Raw genomic sequence first — 20951 nt, forward strand, 5'->3', positions numbered from 1 at the left:
GTGTGGCCAGCACATCGAGGGAGGGGATCCTCCCCCTCTACTTGGCCCTGGTGACACATCTGCAGTGTCCAGTTCTGGGCTCTTCAGCACAAGGAAGACAAAGGAGCTCTTGGACAGGGCCCAGCAGAGGCCACAAAGGTGAGGAGAGGTCTGGAGCATCTCTTATGAGGAGAGACTGAGGGGTCTGGTTAGTCTGGACAGAAGACTTAGAGGAGATCTCATTTATGCATATAAATATCTCAAAGTAGGTGCCAATAGGGTGGTCACAGACTCTTCAGTGGTACACAATAACAGAACGAGGAGCACCGGCCATAACTAAAACAAAAGAAGTTCCACCACAGCATGAGGAAAAACTTTATGTTGAAAGTGCCAGAGCATTGGAACAGGCTGCCCAGGGAGGTCAAGAAGTCCCCCTGTGTCTGTAGACACTGAAACTCCACCTGAACGCGTTCCTGCGTCACCTGCTCGGAGCCCAGCCGGGCCAGGTCAGATCGGATCGGATCGGATCGGATCGGGTCGGGTCGAGCCGGGTCGGGTCGGGTCGAACCCAGCCGAGTTCACCCGAGCGCGGCCGCGTCTCCTGCTCCGATTGGTGGGTTTTGGCCTCGCCGCGGCTTTTCCGCCAATCAGCGCCCCGCGTCCGTTGCTAAGCGGCCGCTGGCGGCCGGCCGGGCCATGGCGGAGCGGTGGCGGGACGTGTGCGGGGTGCGCATCGCCCCGGCCGAGCTGCGCTTCAGCGACACGGTGCCGGGGAGCCGCTACCGCGCCGCGCTCACCGTGCAGAACCTGCGGGCAGGCGCCTGCCACCTGCGGCTGCTGCCGCCACACGAGCCCCAGGTGAGGGCCGGCCGCGAGGGAGGCGGCGGGGCGTGCCCGCGGCCGCCTCTCTGCGAACAGCGGCCGCGCTGCGTTGGCCTGGGGCTGCTCCTCCAGCCGAGAACAGCGGCTGAACGAAGAGAACCCTGAGCTTCCCGGTTCTTAATTCTGCCGAGGCTGTGGGCAGTTTAGAGATAGCTTCCTTCTTTCTTAAATCCATAGTTTCAGTAGAAAGAAACAGGCTGTCCTTACTACATCACCCATTAGCAGTTGGACTTGATGATGGTGGAGGCCTTTTCCAACCTTAGTGGTTCTGTGGTCAGGTCCGTTGTTGGCTTTGTGCACTCCAGAATTCATCCGGCAAGAAGTGCATGAGTTCCTCGCGACTCCGGGGAACATTCTGTAAAAATGGGTCACTTTGCTGTGCTGTGAACACCAAATCTGGGAAGTGACTGCTCTCTTACCTCATTTCTAAGTTGCATGCTTTTAAGTTTTTTGACTGGAATAGCCCCCTTGTGGCGCTTGCTTGCTGAGAGCTTTCTCAGAAAAGAGGACATTTGCAATCTTTTCTCAAGATAGTATGATTGCTATTAATAATATCTGATAAGTTCTGGAAAAGTCGTTGCGTTGCCAGGCTTTTTAAAGGCAAATGCATCACTACAGTTCTAACCAGTTGAGCCCTTGTAATGTGTGTGGCTCCAGCAAAAGCCTGCTGTGGTTAGTGGTTTATTGTTGGTAAATTATGCCAAAATTCAGATAAAAAGGTTGGGCTGAACTGCATCAGGGGTTGAACAGAAGCTGATGTTGCTTTTTTGTTCATAGCAGCTTGAACTATGAATTATTCAGGGTAGTCATCAATCTGATTTTCAGACAATTGAAGTACTTTGACTAATTTCACTATTTGAGTAGTGAGCCTTTCTTTTTGAGAGCAAGAGTGGCAGCTTGATTCTTACTAAACTGTAGCTGAAGACTTTTGGTGTGAGCTGGAAAGTGTCGAGAGTGCTTGATTTCGTAGGGCTGTGCTTATTCTGTTTTGTTACTTTTCATCAGCCTTATCAATTTTTCATGTGCTCCAGAAGCAGAAAGGCAGAGTCAGTTTTAGAAAAGAGAAAAGGTTACTAAATCATAGTTTTGTCGTGTTTCCCTCTGTGATTAACTCTAGCCTTTTGCTGTCTATTTTTATGGCACTATACATGAGAGATGACCAAGATGACAGCTAGGGGACAAGATTTCCACTTCACACCCTCAGTTCCAGAAAGGTCTGTTGTGTTGCCCCTTCTCATTCCCAGACCTTGTGATGCTATCTGTGATTACAAGGCTCTGAAGTGTATGATTCCTCTTAAATACATTCTGGTGCATTTCATGCATAAAGTGCAAGCACTGAAAAATAACCTTCCTTCAGCTGTCATAGTGCGTGTCCAAGAAACACCTTCCAAGGAATAAAGTTCACAAACAGTTTTCCATAGGCTTAATTGAATATTACTAGTATAAAATAATGATTTTGCCTTGTATAAAATGCATATGCTTAGATGTTTAATTCTTTGTAGAGAACAGATAGATTCTACACACCTCAGAATTAAAACATGGCTACTCTTTCAATATCAAGCCCATAATCATGATGTGCATGATATAAATTTCCTTCAGCTGAAAATTCATACTGCTATGAGGATTCTAAAGGAATAGGAGGAGATGCTCAAGCATCAGAAACAGCAAATTAAATTATGTTTGCGTATTCAAAACATAAACTAGAACAGAAAACTTAGACAATACTGGGAAGACTGTCTTTTGGAAATAAAACATATTTAAATTGGACATAAAGAGCAGAAGCCCACTGTGCATGGGGTAATGTGAATTTTAAGGAGACTGAACCACCAGAGAAGCTCTAGACTTTACTTTGAGGCTTTCCTAGGAATGTGGGAAATGCTGGATTTTCCTCTGTGTGCTAGTGGGTTGTGTCTTCTGTTCAAGGAAAGGTGTGGGAGGTGTTTTATTTAAACAGATGCTTCCTGACAAGTCCAATATAATTTTTTTTGAGAGAGGAAAGAGTATTTTCAGTCCTTCTGGATCTTTTCTCTTTCATTTGACTCCCAGCACTGGAGGTGCCTTGGGCTTTTCAAGCAGATTTTCAATGAGCAGTGAGACTTTCTGTTGATGTCAGTCAGACCTAGAGGAAACTCTTACCTGTCCCCTTTTGTTGCTGCTTTGAACTGAAACTTAATCCTTGTTACTTTCTCAGGCACTAAAAGTATTCTTAACTGAGTAATAGCTGATTTAATTTTGTGGTGCTTCAGAAGGTTTTTTTGCAATAGTAGGAAAATCTGGAGATCTCTTGGAAAGACTAGAAAATTTTGCTAATTCATTCTGTCTTTCTCTTTTTCTGTAAAAGTCTGAACTTCAGTAAATAGGGAAGTGAAATTATAAAATCCTGCATTTAAGTTCATGGTAAGTTTTAATTTAAACTTTGTATTGTACTGAAAATAAACTACATGTTAATCCTTCTTAATCTAGAAATGTATAACAATTAAAACCCTTTTTTTTTTTTAATTGCAGTTTAAATTGATTGTGGAAAATCCAGAAAAACCCATTGCATCTGGACTTCAGGTTAAAGCTGTTGTGGAATATACTCCCCAGTGTGCAGAAGATCTTCAGGATAAACTAACTCTTTTAATAGATGATGACGTAGTTCATATCCCTGTGCTTGGGTATGATATTCAAAAGCTCATGAACTGCTGTTAATATTTACAGTTTAATCTTGTGGGAAGTTTACTTCTACATGTCAATTATGGCTTTGTAATTAGTCTGACAATTGCATGGAAAACAAACGTTAAGCTTTCTTACAAAAGAAAGATTTTTCTTTTTTTTGCAGAGCAGCACACGGGTAAGAAATTCATTGGGGTGATTTCTCTCTAAAACCACAGAGAGTCTGGATTTTTAGTTTTGCCTTATTCTAACTTTGTTATGATAATTTTGAATGCTGTATTATTAGACAAGTCAACAACTACTCTTAATGTGCTCTGTTCATACTGAACCACTGATATAGAAGATTTTACAGTAATTGTTAGTAACAGTTGCAAATCTGGATTACAATGAAACATATCTTGCCTAATTCTAAAAATAAGGTGCATGTTTTAGAGCAATGTCACTTGTTCAAGGATTTTTGAAAATTTTTATCAGACTGTTATTGTGAAGGTAAAAACCACTTAGGATGATAATGCTACTGCTGGTGACTCCTTTCTGAAAAGGACTTGCAACAGATTAAAGTATTTCACATCTTCATGTTTAAATGTCTTTTGTGGGGGAAATGTTAACATGCTTTAAGAATTTTTTTTTTTTGTGTGTGTGTGTGTTTGGAAAAACAAGTATACTTTGATTCCTTTCAATCAGTGCTTTCCAAAATGTATATTGTGTCATGCAAAAGCAGTAAATTCCAGCTTCATGGAAAAACCCCAACCAGCAAACCAAAGCAAACAAATAAACCTCCCACTGTATTACAACACTAGCCCCCAACCTTTTAACTTGACTACCTGCTTTTTGCAGGTCTGTATCTATTAGAAAATCTCATTGCATTTTGAATATATGCTTATTTCTGTCCACTTGGGAAAGGAGATATTTGGATCTTGAGAGGAGAAATACTTCTGTTTCATTCTTCCAGTAAAGCTTCTTGTAAGACTATCTGGATACTTGGAAAATAAAATTTTTACAATTTTTTGAGTGTATTCTAGCTTTAATAGCTGACTCCTATTTTTAATTTATTTTCTTTTCTTGCGACATCCTGTTGGTCTAGCATCATGTCTTTCAAGAATTTACTAAACTATTTTTTACATTACAATTAATTATCAAAGAGAATGAAAAAGTGTATTGAAACTCCTGAAAGCAAATTCTGCTGTGGCATTTCTTGATTAATTTTTTTCTCTGTTCCTTTCCCCTCCCCTTTATGCAGTAGAGTATTTGGGCAGGATCTACCTCACTTGATCAAATATATTTATTTTTCTTCTCCCTTATTTCTTCTGCACAATGTTGTGACACAGATCAGGAGATGGAATTGTTCCTGCATGTTCCTATTTGTGGTTAAGAGGAGATAGACTGCTGTGCTGATGTAAAATTCCAATTGATTTGAAACACAGTTTATGTGAGATCACAGATGTCATTGTATTAAAAATTGGAGACTTTTAAAATACAAGTTTCCTGAGACGTGATCTCTTCATTACGGCTAAAAAGTACTCAATACAGTGATGTCATCTCACTGGCTGAGGTTCTTAAATAATAGAAATAGCTCATGGCTTGTGTCATTACCCACTTCTGTCTATTGTTGAAGTCACATAAAGTATGTATCAAACAAAAAAGTGTAAACTCTGCTTTTAGTTCAAGCAGCTCATAATGAATTATGGTGAATTATTTGGTCTTATTTTGTGATGCAACTAACTCAGTATAGTTTTTCTTCAAGTACTGTAATTAAGTATTTAAAATGAAGTAGAAATGTGTGCATTCAGTTTTGATTAATTGTTTATATAGTTTATAGCTGTATGGTTTTAAAGTTAGAATACTGAGCCATTAAACAGTCTGGTAGATAAGTACCTATCTTTTAGATCTCCCCTGTGTCTGCTGTAGTGCTGAAGTAAATTGCCAAAACCTTGACAGGAGAACTAATACAAAAGGAGAACTCTCTTCCACTGGAGTGCTTAATCAAATTTCTTTTAAAATGCAAAGGTATGGGAAATATTATGTTGTCTTTTCTCTGCAGATTGATTCCATACTGTGATCTGGAGATAGAGTCAGAGGTTAATTTTGGTGAAATGACTGCAAACAATAAACTAGTTACTAAAGAGATTAGTATTTCTAACCATGGAACAATTTCAGGTAAATATTTAATATGCATTAAATCATACAAATATTATACTTTATTGAAAAAGTAATTTTATACAAGTTAACACTTCAGTGACCAAGTAGCAATTAACTGGGATTTTGGGTCATGCGGATTATGAGTATGGTAGCTGCAGGTGTTGTACGTGGCCCACTTTTTATATAGCCAGTACTGTATTTCCATTTAGGAAAGAAAAAATACTTCAGAACATTGAAAATTTTATGAGTTCTCTACTTTTGAGTCCCATTTGGAAGATGCAAAAATAATAGTTGCTCATTGCCTTAGTGTGCCCAGCATAGAGAGCAGCAAATCACGTCTGCTCTTGCTTTGTGCTTCTGTGATCCCCAGACCTGTCTCTTGAATAAACAACTGCAAGTGCCCTGAACTTCCCGAGCTGAAGTCCTCTGTGATGGGAATTGAATTGTATTTGTTGCTAGAAGATAATGAGAGGCCTTTTATCTTGCTGCCATAACTTTTGAAATCCTGCAGCTTTTACAACAGGCACATCCTTAAATTTCTGTTGGCAGCTATTCCAAGGAGAGCAAGAAACATGGACAAAGGAGTTTAAGAATGCTTGCATGATCCAAATAACCTGTTTGACTGCCTTTTGCACTGGACAAAGTTGCAGACTCCTTTCTCCAGAGGCAGTGTAGCAACTATGCTGAGTTTCAAACAACAAATTTAAGGCAGTTAATTATTTTTGTTCCTCATTTGTACTGCTGCTTTTTACATTAAAGGCTATCTTTTTTTTGCGTTAGGCCAAAATTGTGGAAAGATTTCTCTCCTAGATTTTCATATGAGATATTTTAACAAGAGAAAATACATGATTACAGAAACACAGAGTTGCAATGTTAAAAAAAAAAAAAGGACAAATTTCTGTATAGATGAAGAAGAATCTTTTCAGAAGCAAATATTTTAATTTTTTTTTCCATGAAGTAAAAGGAGAAATTATTGTGGGTGTTTTTCCTAGCCAGTTAATCTTAAAGATGTAGTGTATATATACATATATACACACAGTTCTACAACTAGGTTGTATGATAATTATTCTTTTCATATAGTGTAGGGAACTATTTCCAGTTATAAACTCTGTTGCATGGTACATGCAGGCCGCATGGTGGAGTTTTATAGGATTGGGTGAAAATTAGAAAGAAGGTGATGATTAGTAGAGGATGTCTTGGGGACAGACAAGGGAAGAGCAGCTGAATCTTGTGTTTTTGTAGGGTCTGTGAATCATAACACAGCAGGGCACAGTAACAGGCAGCATGTAAACTCTGTGAACAGGAAGTGCTCTGTGCTGGCCTGAGGCTCAAGGATTGCATTTCATCTGTCATTCCATGCACTAGAGGAGTCCTTTGTTCCTGCTTCTCATCTCATAACAGAGATTATCTTTCATATTAAATCAAAGAGTGCATTTTTTGTACATTTGAAACAATTTCTTTGTTTTTATTATATAATGTCAGATAATTAATGTTGTTGGTTAAATACTGGTTTTTTTCACAGTTTAAAAAATACTTGTATAACCTAGAAATATATACTGTTCTCTTCTGCAGTAACTTGTGTTTGGTATGGACCAAATCATAGGAGGTGTTGTTACCCTGCAGTATGCCCTTAACTTTTTGGCTACTGTAGCCTCTTAGAGTTTTGTATATCTTGAAGGTGTTATTTACAGCTACTTCATGATACAGTCACTTTTGTTTGGAATATGAGTACCTTTCCTGTTACAATCTCAGCTTGCAAAATCGAATTGGACATATGGGTGTAATAATTAAAGAAATCCTGGAAATGATGATGCTTAGAAATAGCTTGTAAAAAGATTGTCTATGTTTCCTGTTTTCATAGAAAGATACACTGCTTTTAAATATTTGCATTATGTACAGTTGTGTAATTTCAAGTGTGTAATAGAAGCATCTAAATCTACAGCTTTATATTGTATAGCATTCTGTTGATTGCTCTGGGTTTTTTTAGGTGTATTTAGAATATTATATGATGGGGTTGTCCTGCTTAACATTAAACCTGCCAGAGGAGTTGTAAAGCCAAAATCTGTAAGGAAAATTGAAGTGGATATCTGCACAGATGTACCTGGAGCCATCAAAGAAATGATGAAGTGAGTGTATGACTGAAGAAATACAGCTCTATAAATTCTATTTTTGTCTGTTATTAATTCTTATCTTTACTATGACTGTTTATCTAAAAAAATAAAGTTCCTAACTGTCAGTTGCTGTCTTCAGTATTTAGTTTTATTAAATTAATTTGATTTTTATATTACCTCCACAGAAAAGTGATAAATTGTATACTTGGCTGTGTTAATAAAAATCTGTTATAATTTGTAATGCTCTGGGATGTTTGCACATTTCTCAGAATAAAAATAACCAGGAGCTTTTGTATCTTTTACTTTCCTGCACATCCTGTATTCCTTAATTTTCTTACCTTCAGTAAGTGCATGTTTTCTTTTAACTCTGTGTGTTTCAGGAGTCTCAGAAAATTTTTGGTGTTCTTTGGATTATCTTACTTTCACTGGATGGAATGTATTTGCGACACTGGAGTAGATTGCTTTTAAATACATATCTTACAGAATCTTAGAATCCCAGCATGGTTTGGCTTGGAAGGGACTCTAAAATCCTGTATTTCCAACCCCTCTGCCATGGGCTGGGACTTTCCACCAGCCCAGGTTGCTCACAACCCCATCCAGTCTGTCCCTGAACACTTCCAGTGGTGGGGAGTCCACAACCTCTCTGGGCAGTGTGGGACTAGGGAGTGGTTGATTTGTTGGGTGTTTTGTTTTGGTGATTTTTGGAATCATCAAAATCAAGCTTCCAGGCAGGAATAGCTGCAGTTCTTTCATGCTTCTTCAGATGAACTTCTAGCTCCTGTTCCCTACAAGAACATTAGGTATTATATGCTAAAATTGATATTTAGATGTAAAGACTCTGAGAGATAAGAGGCATGTAAGTTGTCTGTGGACACCTCCTGATTCTTTGCAGTTGTTACTCCTATAGTTTCCAACATTTAAAAAAGTTGGAAAACCAAATCAAACCCAAAACTCCTCCATGTCATGTGTGATTTTTCCTGATTGGTGATATTCCTGTAGGGCATTATCAAGGACATGCTCACTTGCCCTGCTCTCCCACTTTGTTTATCTATGGAAATAGTGATTTGAATGCTTGGACTGGGTAATTTTTTCTTTTTTGGCAGAGATACTAATTAAAACAAATTAACCAAATGGATTATTTCTAACTCTTCTCTGTGTTTTCTGTTGCTGCTTGCTGATCTAACTGGCAGAGTGGAGTTGGAAAGTCGTGGCTGCACTGAAGTTTGGATCAAAGGTGTTGTGGTTGAACAAGTTCTTAAAGTTCTTGGAGTAAATTGTGGAAAAGTACTGAAGTGCATTAACTTTGGACCTCTTTACTTTGGGACTTCAAAGACAGAACAAATATATTTATACAATGAAAGCCCTGAGTGTATGGACTGGGTAGCAGTACTGGAAGACAATGCCATTGGAGGAGAGATGGTAAGAAACTCCTCTAGTTTTTATTTTAGTCAAAAACTTGTTTTCATTTCTGCTTTTGCGTTTTTTTTTCTCAACATTCATCTTCTAGTATTGTTTACTATGTCATACTATTTCCTGGTCAATGGGCTTTCTGAAATGTGTGTCCAACCAACACGCTTTTAATTTCAATTTAACCCTGGAATTGAGTTTTTCAATTATTATTTACTAGGAGTTATCAAAATACAATTTGAGTTCTAAAATATTAATAATCTGTGATTTCACTTGTTTTTCTCAGATAGTGAAATAATCTGGGAATTGTGTTTAAAAAAGAGAATTCAAGACATTGACATGAAATTGATTTAAAAATTGGTTAATTAGCCATATGCTGTGTAACTATGTGACTGCTATTTCCTATATTATGTCTTTCTGTTTGTTATATGTGAAAATGTATGTGTAGGAAAAAAAAAACACAAAAGGGAAAGCAGAACAAGCTGAATTATTCCATATTTTGATTTTTTTTTTTAGGGGACAGATCTTCAGGGGACTACAGATGCTGTTTTACATGACTTAGGCCTGAAAACTAAAGATGTAGATGTTTCCACCATGATCTTGTGTGTTCCAAATCAAGGAACTTTGCAGCCTTATGAAAAATCTTTGATTACACTCTGCTTTAGTCCAGAGTGAGTGAGTGATAGCAATTAAATGCACGCACAAGTTGGTTGGTCTATACTGTTTTGCAAGAGCTGTGTTAGAGAAAATTTTGAGATAGTATGTCTGCAAAATATTTGAGTAACTTCTTATGTATTTATGTGTGTTAAAAGAAGTTTCTTTTTGTGATTCTGATAAGAAAGTAAAGCCTGAAGTGTTTCTATGATTTTATGTTTTATAATACCCTAAGGGTGTATTTGGACCAAGAATTGTTAAGATGGTTTTGTGAGAAAAAGAATTTTATTAGATTTTGCTACTCTCTTGATTTTGCATCAAGAGAGTGAAGCATTTTGGAGAGCTGTCATCTCATTAAAAAAAACCTTAAAACAAAATCCAAAACTAAACATAAAGAAACATTTCTTCTTGGATAAGGAAAAGAAAAAGCAAACGCACTCTTGCCATTTTCCCTTACTTAAATCCAATGCAGGTAGTTATTATGCATGTGATATTAGTTTAGAAAACTGTTATAGACTGGAAAAGATATCAAATTAGCAGTATAAATAAGCACAGAAATACTGATGAGCTTAAATTTGTTATTATTTGCATTTTCTGAAAGGAAGTATAAACATAATTTATTCAAGCGATTACTGACAACAAAGAAGCCAGAATGGATGTTAAAAATACGTCTTGATTTCTTGTGGGTTGGGCTTGGAGGTTTATTTTTTTTTTTACCATCTTTTAACTTGAGATTGTGACTCTTACAGAAAGTTTGAAAGAGACTTTGAAGTGAATGATGCATCACTGGTTCAAGATTATGTCCTGTTTCTGAGATTTGAAACTGTTGGGAAGAGAGGTAGCTGGCTGCCGAACATCAGTGGTGGTGCCACAGCAACCACAAGTATGTTAGAAATGGATAGTCACCGTCAGAAATGTATACAAGGATGGTAAAACTGTATATCTTGACTTCTTAAACTTAAAAAAAAATTCTTGGTTATCTTAATAGTTTTATGGTACACTTGCTTTGTTTGTTTGTTTATATCAACACAAATTAACTTGCATCTTGAATGCTTCAGCACTAAAACCTCTGTGAACAGTGAGTAGAAAGGAGGGATTTATGAATGAACACCTATCACTTTAATAAAAATTATCATAATTATAAATTATAAATGTAAATATTTGAAGGAAATAAAGCACCCCCAGTAATTTGCAAGTCACTAACACTTTTGTAATACCAGTTTTGTGCATTTTCAAGTCCATGTTTGTTCATCCTCAACTTTCTTACTGAGGGAATGCATTATCTAACAGAAGTAAGGATCTCTGTGTTAGGTTTTTAAAAACTGCATTATAAAACATACTGGTTTGTAGCATTATTTTGTTTTTGTGACTGTACAACTACAGCATGACTTTCCTGTTAGTGAGATAATGGGTGTGAGAGGGATTTTGTTTGTTTGCTCATTTTTGTGTTTGTCTAATGCAGGGAGTCATTCTCATCACGTGGACTTAGCTTTGACTGGTTCTGGGTTTCCTGTGATATTAACTTTTAAGCCAGGAACAGTAATTAATTTTGAGGACTGTTATTTGGGGGAACAAGCACAAGTTGTGTGCACAATGAAAAATGAATCCAAGTTCCTTCCAGTAACGTTCAGATTCCACAAGACTGCTCACTTCAGTATTTTTCCTGCAAGAGGAAAACTTAAAAAAAATTCTGAAAAGGTAACTCTCTCTTTTCTCTTAGGTTATGTAACTGTGCAGATTATTTCACAGTGTTTAGCAATGGAATTTCTTGAAAGTAAACCAGAGGAATTTCATTTCAGTAGCAATGGCTTTTAATATCAGCCCAATAAATTTTTTTACAGTCCCTTAATGTTCTTTCCCTACTCCTGGAAGCAACAAATACTATTTTAAATTAGGAAAAAAGATTGGCAACTTTACATGGGTTTTCCTATCTGTAATTTTTTTTTTATTTTACTCATTTGAGAAGATTGATTTATATGCAGGTATTTTTGAAAGATACTTTTAATTTGTTTCAGTAAATCACAAATACTCAAGTAAGATAAAATTTCTTTTAATGGAAGAAATTTTGCTAAATAGTGAGTCAAATATGGAAACATTTACAATTTCCCAAACCAATAAGTCAGGGCACAAGATATCTCTCAGAAGTGAACAAATAAGACTTTGTTGCGTTTTGATCTGTCACATTTTTATGTTACCTTATATTGCTAATTTTTGCGTGCCTCTTGGCATATTCTGGAAACTCTATTTTGAATACTTGTCTTAGAGGTAGGTGTGGAGAGAAGTGGCTTAGGGACTCAGTCATATAGAGAATTACATAAAACTTGACTCTTTATTGTTTCATATGTCTCATAATGAGTTTTCTTTTCCAGGAAGTGATCATTTCATTTTCTCCACATCAAATAGGAACATTTGACATGAAGCAAATTATTGATATCATTGGTACAGGAGTAGATAAAAATAATGTAGCTGTTTTGAAGACAAAACCCTTTCATCAAATATATTTGACCTTACATGGTGTGTGCAAATCTAAACAAACAAGCATTGTATTCACAATTAATCCTGGTAAGATGCTAAAAACGTAAGTGACAAGTGATAAAGTGTTCTAAAAGCACATTTTTAGCATTTTAAAAGTGAATTTTTTACTATTTTTAGTTTGCTTGTGAAAAGTAATATCTCTTTGGGACTGGAGGGAATGCTCAGTTGTATGTCCCATACAGTTGTATGTCTCAGTTATATGTCCCATAAGACTGCAAAACAACGGCTAAAATAATGGTACACCCTCCCATAATTTTATCAAAAAATTGAACTATTAAAGCATAAGTTTTCATCATATGGTTATCTGACATTTATAAGGTTCAGTTTTTGCAAGTGATGCCTCTGCACAGTGCTAAGATGTTTCAGGAGTAAATTGAGAGATATGTAAAACACAGGAAGAACTAGGAAAGATAACAGAAAATTCTTCATTGATTCAAAGTTGCTACTGCCAGAAGAATTTGCCAGTTCATACAGCCTGCTAAAGCTCCTGTGTCCACTGACTCTTCCCATCTCGTGAAGCCTCATGTGCCAGCATAAAGAGTCTTTCAGGATATCCAATAATTATTCTGTAGTTTGTTCTTTGTGTTCCAAATGTTTTCCATGAACAGCCACTTTGCAGTAGATTGACTCAGCTGTCACTTGATTATAAACCTGTCATGGCAAACGTGATTTTTTTTCTAACATCAAATGTGCTGCAGCCTCTGCAGCACCAGTGCAATCTCCTGATCTGTGCACTGGTGCATGTGGTGGCTGTGTGTAGAGCAGGAGGGGAACTTGAATTCTCTTTTGCTGCTGCCAGCTTGAGATATACTCCCTAATGAGAAACAGGAAGGCAATACCCATTTTTTCCATTGTGGGGGAGTAAAAACTGAAAGTTACTGGAAAGAAATTATAAGATACCGTTCTGCCTACAAGTACTAGAATGTTTGATAAACCAGTGGGCATTCCTCCTACTTTCAGGAAAGTATTTCCAATCCATGGCTATCAACCATGGTTTGATGAAAAACTGAAGTTTGGCAATTTCTTTGTTTTATTTTTGAAATCCAGAGCTCCTTTAGTTTTCCTGCTTCAGAAATCCAATTAGAAGAAGTGTATTTTTTGGATCAAAGACTTAATGTATTTTTCAGTTTTTTTCAGGCTTTGTACATGCTCTTGTCTACCATTTGCTCTATTGATGTCCCAGTTCTGGTCCTATTTACAGGTTTATAAAAACTTCACGAGGGATATCTGCATTTTGCTTTTAAGCTTCATTGAAGTTTGGAGGAAAAATGTTTTTATTTTTTTTTTAGATCCTTTTCTAGATGGTTCTGTATCTTCCTGTTGCCTTCTCCCAGTGTCTGTGGATGAGTATGTGTAGTTGTGTCTCTCTATTCAAGTGAAGCTAGGGGAGAGACTAGAATGAAGCTTCTTGCAAGCTGTGCCTTTCTGGCCAGTGAAAGTTGTAATCACTCTTATGACTTAGAAGATGGAAAGTACTTTTTGATTTTTTTTGTTGGTGGATTAAAGTAAGGCTAAAGTGGGTTAAAAATATGTTTAATGATCAATTTTTTTTTTTTTTTTGCAAGTGAGGAAGGAAAGGGCAGTTGAAGTTTGACCTTATTTCTGCCATAGTTTACTTTTTAATGTTCATGTATATATGCTTTTCTAAAACTAGAGTGAAAAAGAACTGAGCTGTCTTTTTAGTAGTTCCAGCTTGGGAGGTTTTGTCAAAATTCATGCCTCTGTTTGCAGCCCTTAAGATGGCTTTGGGACACTGTGATTGCTGTTGTGACAGGCAGCTCTGAGTGTCTGATGATGTGTCTGTGCAAGACATAGCATCACAGCTGGACACAGCTGGTTTGAGCTCTGGTGTTTGTTTCTGTGATCCAGGCCAAGGGAAGCATTTGGCTCTTGGCATGATGTGAATGGCTTCTTCCCTCTTGTCTGAGGAAAACACTGTGGGATGGGTGACTGACTGTTGTGCTGCTGGGTATGGGTAGACCATTGTAAATTAGATATATTTTCTAATACTTTGAATTTTGTTTAGAAAATATTAGTTTAAGTTTTTTTTTTGTTTGTTTGTTTTTTTTTGTTTTTTTTTTTTTTTTTTTTAATTTCAAGGTCTAACACCCTTGATTTCCAATGCAACTGGACAGTTTGTAGTTCGTGGCACAGGACAGCTCAGTGATACAGCACCTGTGGCAATCCTTAAATCAACCCAAACACAAATACATACTCATCGGAAAAACAGGAATTGTGAGGATGACGCGCTTATAGCCTTTCCCAATGATCGTGCAGCCAGCCTTAGGCCTAGTGAATGGAATAAAAAGTACAGGTAAAAATTACGTGAATCTAATATTTAAATCCACACATTTATATATATCATATAGTAGATCAAGATTGGTTACTCATATGACATTTTGCTGAGTTTTTTACAGACTGAAAGTACTTTAAAATTTATTGCATTCTTGAGTCTCTTGCACATAAATTTATTGAGTTTTCTTATGTGAAGCTACAAATGTAGCTATTACACTTGCAATATTTCATTTTTATGGTTGCCTTTACAAAGTCAAGTATTAATAATCAGCTGGGATTAAAAGAATAGAATGAAATATATATGTATCAAAATCAATTATGTTTTCATTCTAACAAGACCCAGTATCATTATACATGTATAATGAAACTACAGTTCTCTTTAAATATTTAGGACTATTTTCACAAAGACTGAGAGATATAATTACGTAGACCCAGAATTTGCTTATACTGACTCTGAACGACTGTTAAGAGAAGAAAATAAGAAACACTATGTACACTTCATTTCTCGTTTAAGACAGCGTCGTTTAGAAAAAAAGGCTGCTAGGTAAGACTTAGTTTAAAGGGTAAATAAATTCTTTAGGCTCATACACAAAATATATGAGCATATGTGCAGAATTAATTTAGTGTCACTGATTATATACATAAATTTGTCCCATGCCAATATGCTTATGATCTTGGGACTTTCATTTATAATGCATTCAAAACCTGTTTGTTTCAAGTATTTAGACACATAAAAAGTGTCTAAATGTAGGGTGAAATGTAGGGATAGAGTCAGGGCACTTGAAGTTAATCTTAAAGTGATCTTAAATTAAAATGTGACGTTTTAAGAATACTTGGTTATGGTTAATAGGAAAAAAATAACATTGATTATTTTGGATTTTCTTTATATAATAAGTATGTATTTCCAACTAGGATTGCTAGTTCACCCCAAGTAACAGATTCAGTATGTAACTTACTATATATTCTGTGCACTGAAGCAGATTCAATTCTTTAATCTGACTGGTCCTCTAGACTTACCTTACAGTAAAAACCAAAACAATAAAAGTATTTTCAAGGTATTTTCTGTGCTTGAGGGTTTTTTAAATAATAAAATATTCCTACTTAAAATATTAATTGTTTTGTTTAAAAATATTAAATAATTTAATGTTTAGATCATGGAATGCTCATACTTTTAGATTTCCACATTCTTTTTTTTCCTTTCCTGTAGGCAGTTTTGTATTTATAACAATCCTGTGAGCATAGGCATTAAACCAGCTGAAGGTCTTAAGTCACCAAACATCTCAATCGAAGAGCTTCCCATGGAGAAGCCACAGCCCAAAATGCTTCCTTTAGATGACAATGGCATGTTAACTAGTCGAAAATTGGCAGCAATTGTTTCCAAATCTACAAACGAAGGAGTAAGTTAAATGCTTGCGTAATATGTGAGCATAATGTGCTTACCATATAAAAAAATCTTAAGAATTTTGATCCTGCTCTGAGGAAGTGTCTTGTGCTTATCACAGGTTTGGAGCTGGTTTAGTCCTATGCCATCTTCTGCCCAGGAGAAGGAAGACTGTAGTCGAACTTTGACACACAAACAGCTTCATCAAGTATTTATTGGTAAGATTTTTAATTTGGTTGCAAATTGCATATAGTTGTTATAAAAGCACTTATGTATAGTAACACATTTTATGAATATACTTGTTTACCCTAAACAGAAAACAGTTTAATTTGGTAGGCAGCTTGAGACCTACAGTAGTATTTCACTAAAGCTTTGTAATTCTCAGCAAATACTGAGATATGATTAGGTATGAACATGTAGAAGAAGAGTTTCCTTTGAAGACTGCTCATATCACAACCTCTTACTGAGAAATCATCACAGCATAGTGTGGGAGTTACTCATCCCCTTAGGCCTTGTTAGTGGGTAGCACCTGGACCAGCATTAATATCAGCAAGATTCATGGAAGTACTCAGAATATTTCTGGGAATTAACAGTGAAAATTGATGCTCCCAAAAACTAAAACTTTAGGATCCTTCATCAAAAAAATTTCAGGATAATGTTCTTGATGGGGAGTAACACCTTCTAAAACTTCTAAGTGACTTATTAACAACACTTGTTACTGCTAGAGGTCTATTTTAAAGACAGCTTTTCTTCAGTAATTTTTTTTTTTTTGCAGCACAAAGTAAATTTTCAGTACTTCCTGGGCTTTTTTAAATTTTGATCAAGCCAGAACTTGAATTGTGTAACAGTGTAAACTGATATACTTGTGGAAAAAAAGAACAAGATAAACATCATAATACAAAAAGTACTGAGAGTTTTTTAAGAGGTTTGATTGGTGCCATGAGCACTGAAGTTAATAAACCAACCTAAAGACTGGTGATATCAGTAAACTAGGTATTGAAATAATTCTGTGATTATCACATGATGTGAATTATCAAACCAAATGGTTGCACATTAGGGAGAAATTCAACAGGTTGTATACATAAAATTTCAGTGAATTGGTGGCAATTTTTCCTTTTAAATATCTGCTTAACAAAAAGAAGTATTTATGGTTATTAATAGTCCTGTTAGTAGTGAGCACACTGATTTCCTATTTTACCAATTGACTAAAACAAGCGCAATTAAAAAATAAATGTTGCTGGCTTTTGACTTGTACTGCTGAAAACACTCACAGAAAATGGATGATATTTACTTCCACATTTTAGTGATAATTTGTTCCACTACAGGATTTTTGTAGCTGACTAAGTTTGTAATTAGAAGAACTAGAGCATTTGTTCATAGTATTTGAGTAGTTATGTTTCCTTGCATTAGCTTTTACCTTTGAATGTTGAGGATCTTATTTCTTATATAATTCAGGTCCTTCTACTATAGATTTTGGTGATGTTTGTGTGTATTCTACAACAACCAAAGAACTGCACATCATCAATAACTTGTCAGTTCATATTTGGATACAAATTGAGATTGAAGCTGCAGCATTGCAGGAGACATCTCCGTTGTCTCAGGTGGTGCCTCCTCTTACAAAAACTCATATTCCAGTTGTGTTTGAGACAAGCACTGTTGGAGTGTTTAAAAGGTAAGGCTTTTTATATTTGTCTTGATTTACACAATTTCTTGACAGTAGTAAATTTTTTTTTTAAAAACTACCTGGCTGATTTTAAAGTGTAGTCATGATAATTCTTAATGTTGTACACTCATCTATGGTGACGTTGCAATAATCAATGCAGTTTTATGTTGCAAAATTTTCCTAGTACAATACTGTTCCTTGTTTTTGATTTTACACCACAAACAAGAATCTGTCCTGTGAAAAGCCTTATATAGCTAGAGGTGCATCAGGGAAAAAGTTTGTTATTATGCTGTATTTGCTAAGAGAAGTTTTTATGGAAAATACTGTTCTCTTTCCAGCCTAGAATTCCATCACTCGCATCCATGCTCAGGTGTTTTGATGCAGATAATGGGAAAATGTATAAAAAAACCTGTTCTCTAGCCTGCTGGTATGAACTCTGTGTTTTCTAATGTCAAAATGACTGTGTGAGGCTGATCATCCTTTAGGATGATCTTCACTTCTGACATGATTTAAGTAGTATGCACACCAATTGCAAACATTTCTCTTGTCAGTCTTATGTTCACACTCAATTGTTAAGTATTTTCTTGCTAGTGGTTATATTTCAGGCAAATTTTACTCTGACTGTAACAGAACAAGTGCATAAAATATTGAGACATCTTTTTGCGTTACAGCTCTTTCAGTTACAAAATAAACAACCAACACATTGGACATGTGCTGGTGGTTGCACATGCAATGCCTCTTGAACTTCACCTGTCCAAAAGGGAACTGATTTTGACTCCTATTCCTGGCTGCCTAGCAGGGACAGAGTTTAGAAGAACTGTCAGGGTATGCAATCCCAGAAACCATCCTGCAGGCTTTACTTGGAGACCTGTAACTGGAGATAGAAAATCTGCATTTACTATAAAGCCAACCAGAGGTATGCTATGCAAATACAGTGTGTGTATGTATCTTATATATCAACACTACTAAGTAAGATTAACTTTTAGCTGATGCTATAAACTATATTTTTAGATTTCTGTCAATATCAGTGTGTCCCAAAAGCAGTATCAGGTCACAGCTTAGCACCACAGCAGCATTCTCTGTGTAAGCCCTGCCCTGAATGCACACTCAGTCCAGTTCCCTGCTTTCATGCCCAGCCAGCAGTGCTGTGTAAACATTTTTCTCAGCACAGATTGCTGACATTTCAAGAGTGGGGCAGCACCATCATACAGCTCATCAGAATAGGAAATTTTCCAAAAGCAATGAATGAAGCTGGCTGAAATGTTGATGAAGGTTGAGTAACATAAATGGAATTCAATCTGGGATTAGTCTGCATTTGCAACATGGATCAGTATTTGTTAGATGTGTGTATAGCTTTTACCGTCTTCTCTTTAAAAAATAATATTCTGCAGGGATATGTTGGAGCTCCATTATTAAAGAACAAACTGCTAACTGTATTGGATTAGGTGTGATACGATTCTTGAGAAAAGATATTTCTGCTAATACAAATTCAGACTCAGTTGCAAGCGAAAAAGTGTATATGATCTTCCTTCAAGTTGCTATTCTGCAAGGAAGATAGTATCTTTTATTTTTCTTTTCAATGTTGACTATTAGAATAATTCATGGCTAAAAATACCAGTGAACTTTGAGTGTGTTTTACTGCAAGATACTAATAAATTATTCAATGCTCATGAGAATCCAAGACCTAATTTTACTTAATTCATCAGATTGTTCAACACCTAAGTAATATAGGCTTACATTCAGTAATAGGTCATTTCACTTTTACGTGCCTATGTTATTTCTAATTACAAAATGCAATTTGACAGTTGTCCATGTGTATGCTATAACATCTAAATTATGTACATATATTTAGGGTATGTGGAGGCCTATAGTGATGTGGAGTGTGAAGCTGTTTGGCATCCAGGGTTCAATGCTCCAGAAACAGGACAATTCACCTTGTGTGTGCACAAAGGAAATTCAATTCACTTGAAATGTTTTGCAAAGGTAACAATTCATGTAACAACTTTAGAGAAGGAAAATGTGTGGATTTCTTTAAACAAGTAATACCTTAACATATTTCTAGTATAATCTGTTTTTTATTAGAATATTTTAATTTCCTATAGCTTTTACTTTACATGTTTAACTAAAGAGTATGCTCCAAAGACATGGTGGAGAAGGCAAGGCAAAGACAATTTACCTTTTCCTTGCTTTTGATGATATTCTTCCTTTGGCATCACAGCTTAGTGGTCCTTATGTATTATGGGCTAGTTATCTCAACAAATGTTGAGAGATGATACAACAGTTTTTTATATATCTATTATGTATTAAAGGAATAAAAATCTAGGTGTGCATGGGAAGGTATGTTTTAAAGTTTCAAGGTAATAACAGACAATTTAATTTTGTGTTGTTATTTGAACATGGTATTTGAGAAGCAATGTTCTGGGTAGTCTTCTAAACAGAGACATTCAGCTTTGGTTAGTTATTTGTTATCTTACATTGCATACCAGGGAGTATGAAGAAGAGAGTTTTTCTTTTTTTTTTTCTTTTTTTTTTTACTAAATTCTACTGGCTACATGTTCTAGAAATTTTACTGGGAACCAAGAAAACTTTTCCCTTTCTTTTGATGAGCCTGTTTTTGTTTTTGTTTTTGTTTTGTTTTTTTTCCCAGTAGCTATTTTTCTTTTCTTCCTCTTCTTTTGAAGTCTTGGAAGTTTGCCACGTGTAAACCAGGTTGTGTGTAAATTAGAATATTTGCATTTCTACTACTATTAATATCTTTGAAATATCTTGTCCTGATCACACATTTGGAGTTAATGGAGTTTGTGCTGTTAAATTAAATTTAATTAAAATATTTTTATTGGTTTTGAAACTAGTCTGGAAATATCTGTAGGGTTGAGTCTGTTCAATTTGAATCTAGATAAGTTCAGTACATTGAGTAAATCTTTTCTCACACTTAAGCTGTTTTTCTATTTGAATACTTGCAATTTATGTATTTGCACAACCCTATTAGATCATAATGGGAAAAAAAATTAGGGTGATTTATTTATTTGTACTTAGGAATCTGTTATATGGTTTGCTTGTTTTATCTGTCTCTTTTTTTTTTAATAGATTGGTACTACTCAAGTTCAGTTTGTGGCTCAAAGTATATCCTTTGCTCACAGTCCAATTGGTTTCACTACCTGTAAGACAGCCACTATTCTAAACACAGGATACAACCATGCATACTTCCAAGTAAGAGAAAAGTATTTCTAACACACTTAATTCCTTGGGC

General features: G+C 35.9%; 1 protein-coding gene across 6 annotated transcripts in view; it reads left to right on the forward strand.

The window, feature by feature from the left end:
• Positions 1-675: 675 nt before the first annotated feature.
• Positions 676-20951, forward strand: part of CFAP47 (cilia and flagella associated protein 47) — a 354600-nt gene continuing 334324 nt past the window's right edge. For 4 of the 6 annotated variants that reach the window (XM_053934674.1, XM_053934676.1, XM_053934677.1 and 1 more), the window contains exons 1-17: positions 3203-3258; positions 3367-3518; positions 5558-5673; positions 7643-7781; positions 8957-9185; positions 9690-9844; positions 10577-10710; positions 11290-11525; positions 12197-12389; positions 14463-14676; positions 15049-15201; positions 15865-16054; positions 16160-16256; positions 17494-17710; positions 18373-18617; positions 19554-19684; positions 20789-20911. In XM_053934674.1, coding sequence (XP_053790649.1) covers positions 3256-3258; positions 3367-3518; positions 5558-5673; positions 7643-7781; positions 8957-9185; positions 9690-9844; positions 10577-10710; positions 11290-11525; positions 12197-12389; positions 14463-14676; positions 15049-15201; positions 15865-16054; positions 16160-16256; positions 17494-17710; positions 18373-18617; positions 19554-19684; positions 20789-20911 — 2727 coding nt within the window. In that variant the 5' untranslated portion in view covers positions 3203-3255. Of the gene's footprint in view, positions 838-3202; positions 3259-3366; positions 3519-5557; positions 5674-7642; positions 7782-8956; positions 9186-9689; positions 9845-10576; positions 10711-11289; positions 11526-12196; positions 12390-14462; positions 14677-15048; positions 15202-15864; positions 16055-16159; positions 16257-17493; positions 17711-18372; positions 18618-19553; positions 19685-20788; positions 20912-20951 lie in introns of those variants that run through there. The other 2 variants (XM_053934673.1, XM_053934672.1) reach the window with 1 other exon arrangement.

This window comes from Vidua chalybeata, chromosome 2 (genome assembly GCF_026979565.1).
Source record: "Vidua chalybeata isolate OUT-0048 chromosome 2, bVidCha1 merged haplotype, whole genome shotgun sequence".
Classification (NCBI taxonomy): Eukaryota; Metazoa; Chordata; class Aves; order Passeriformes; family Viduidae; genus Vidua; species Vidua chalybeata.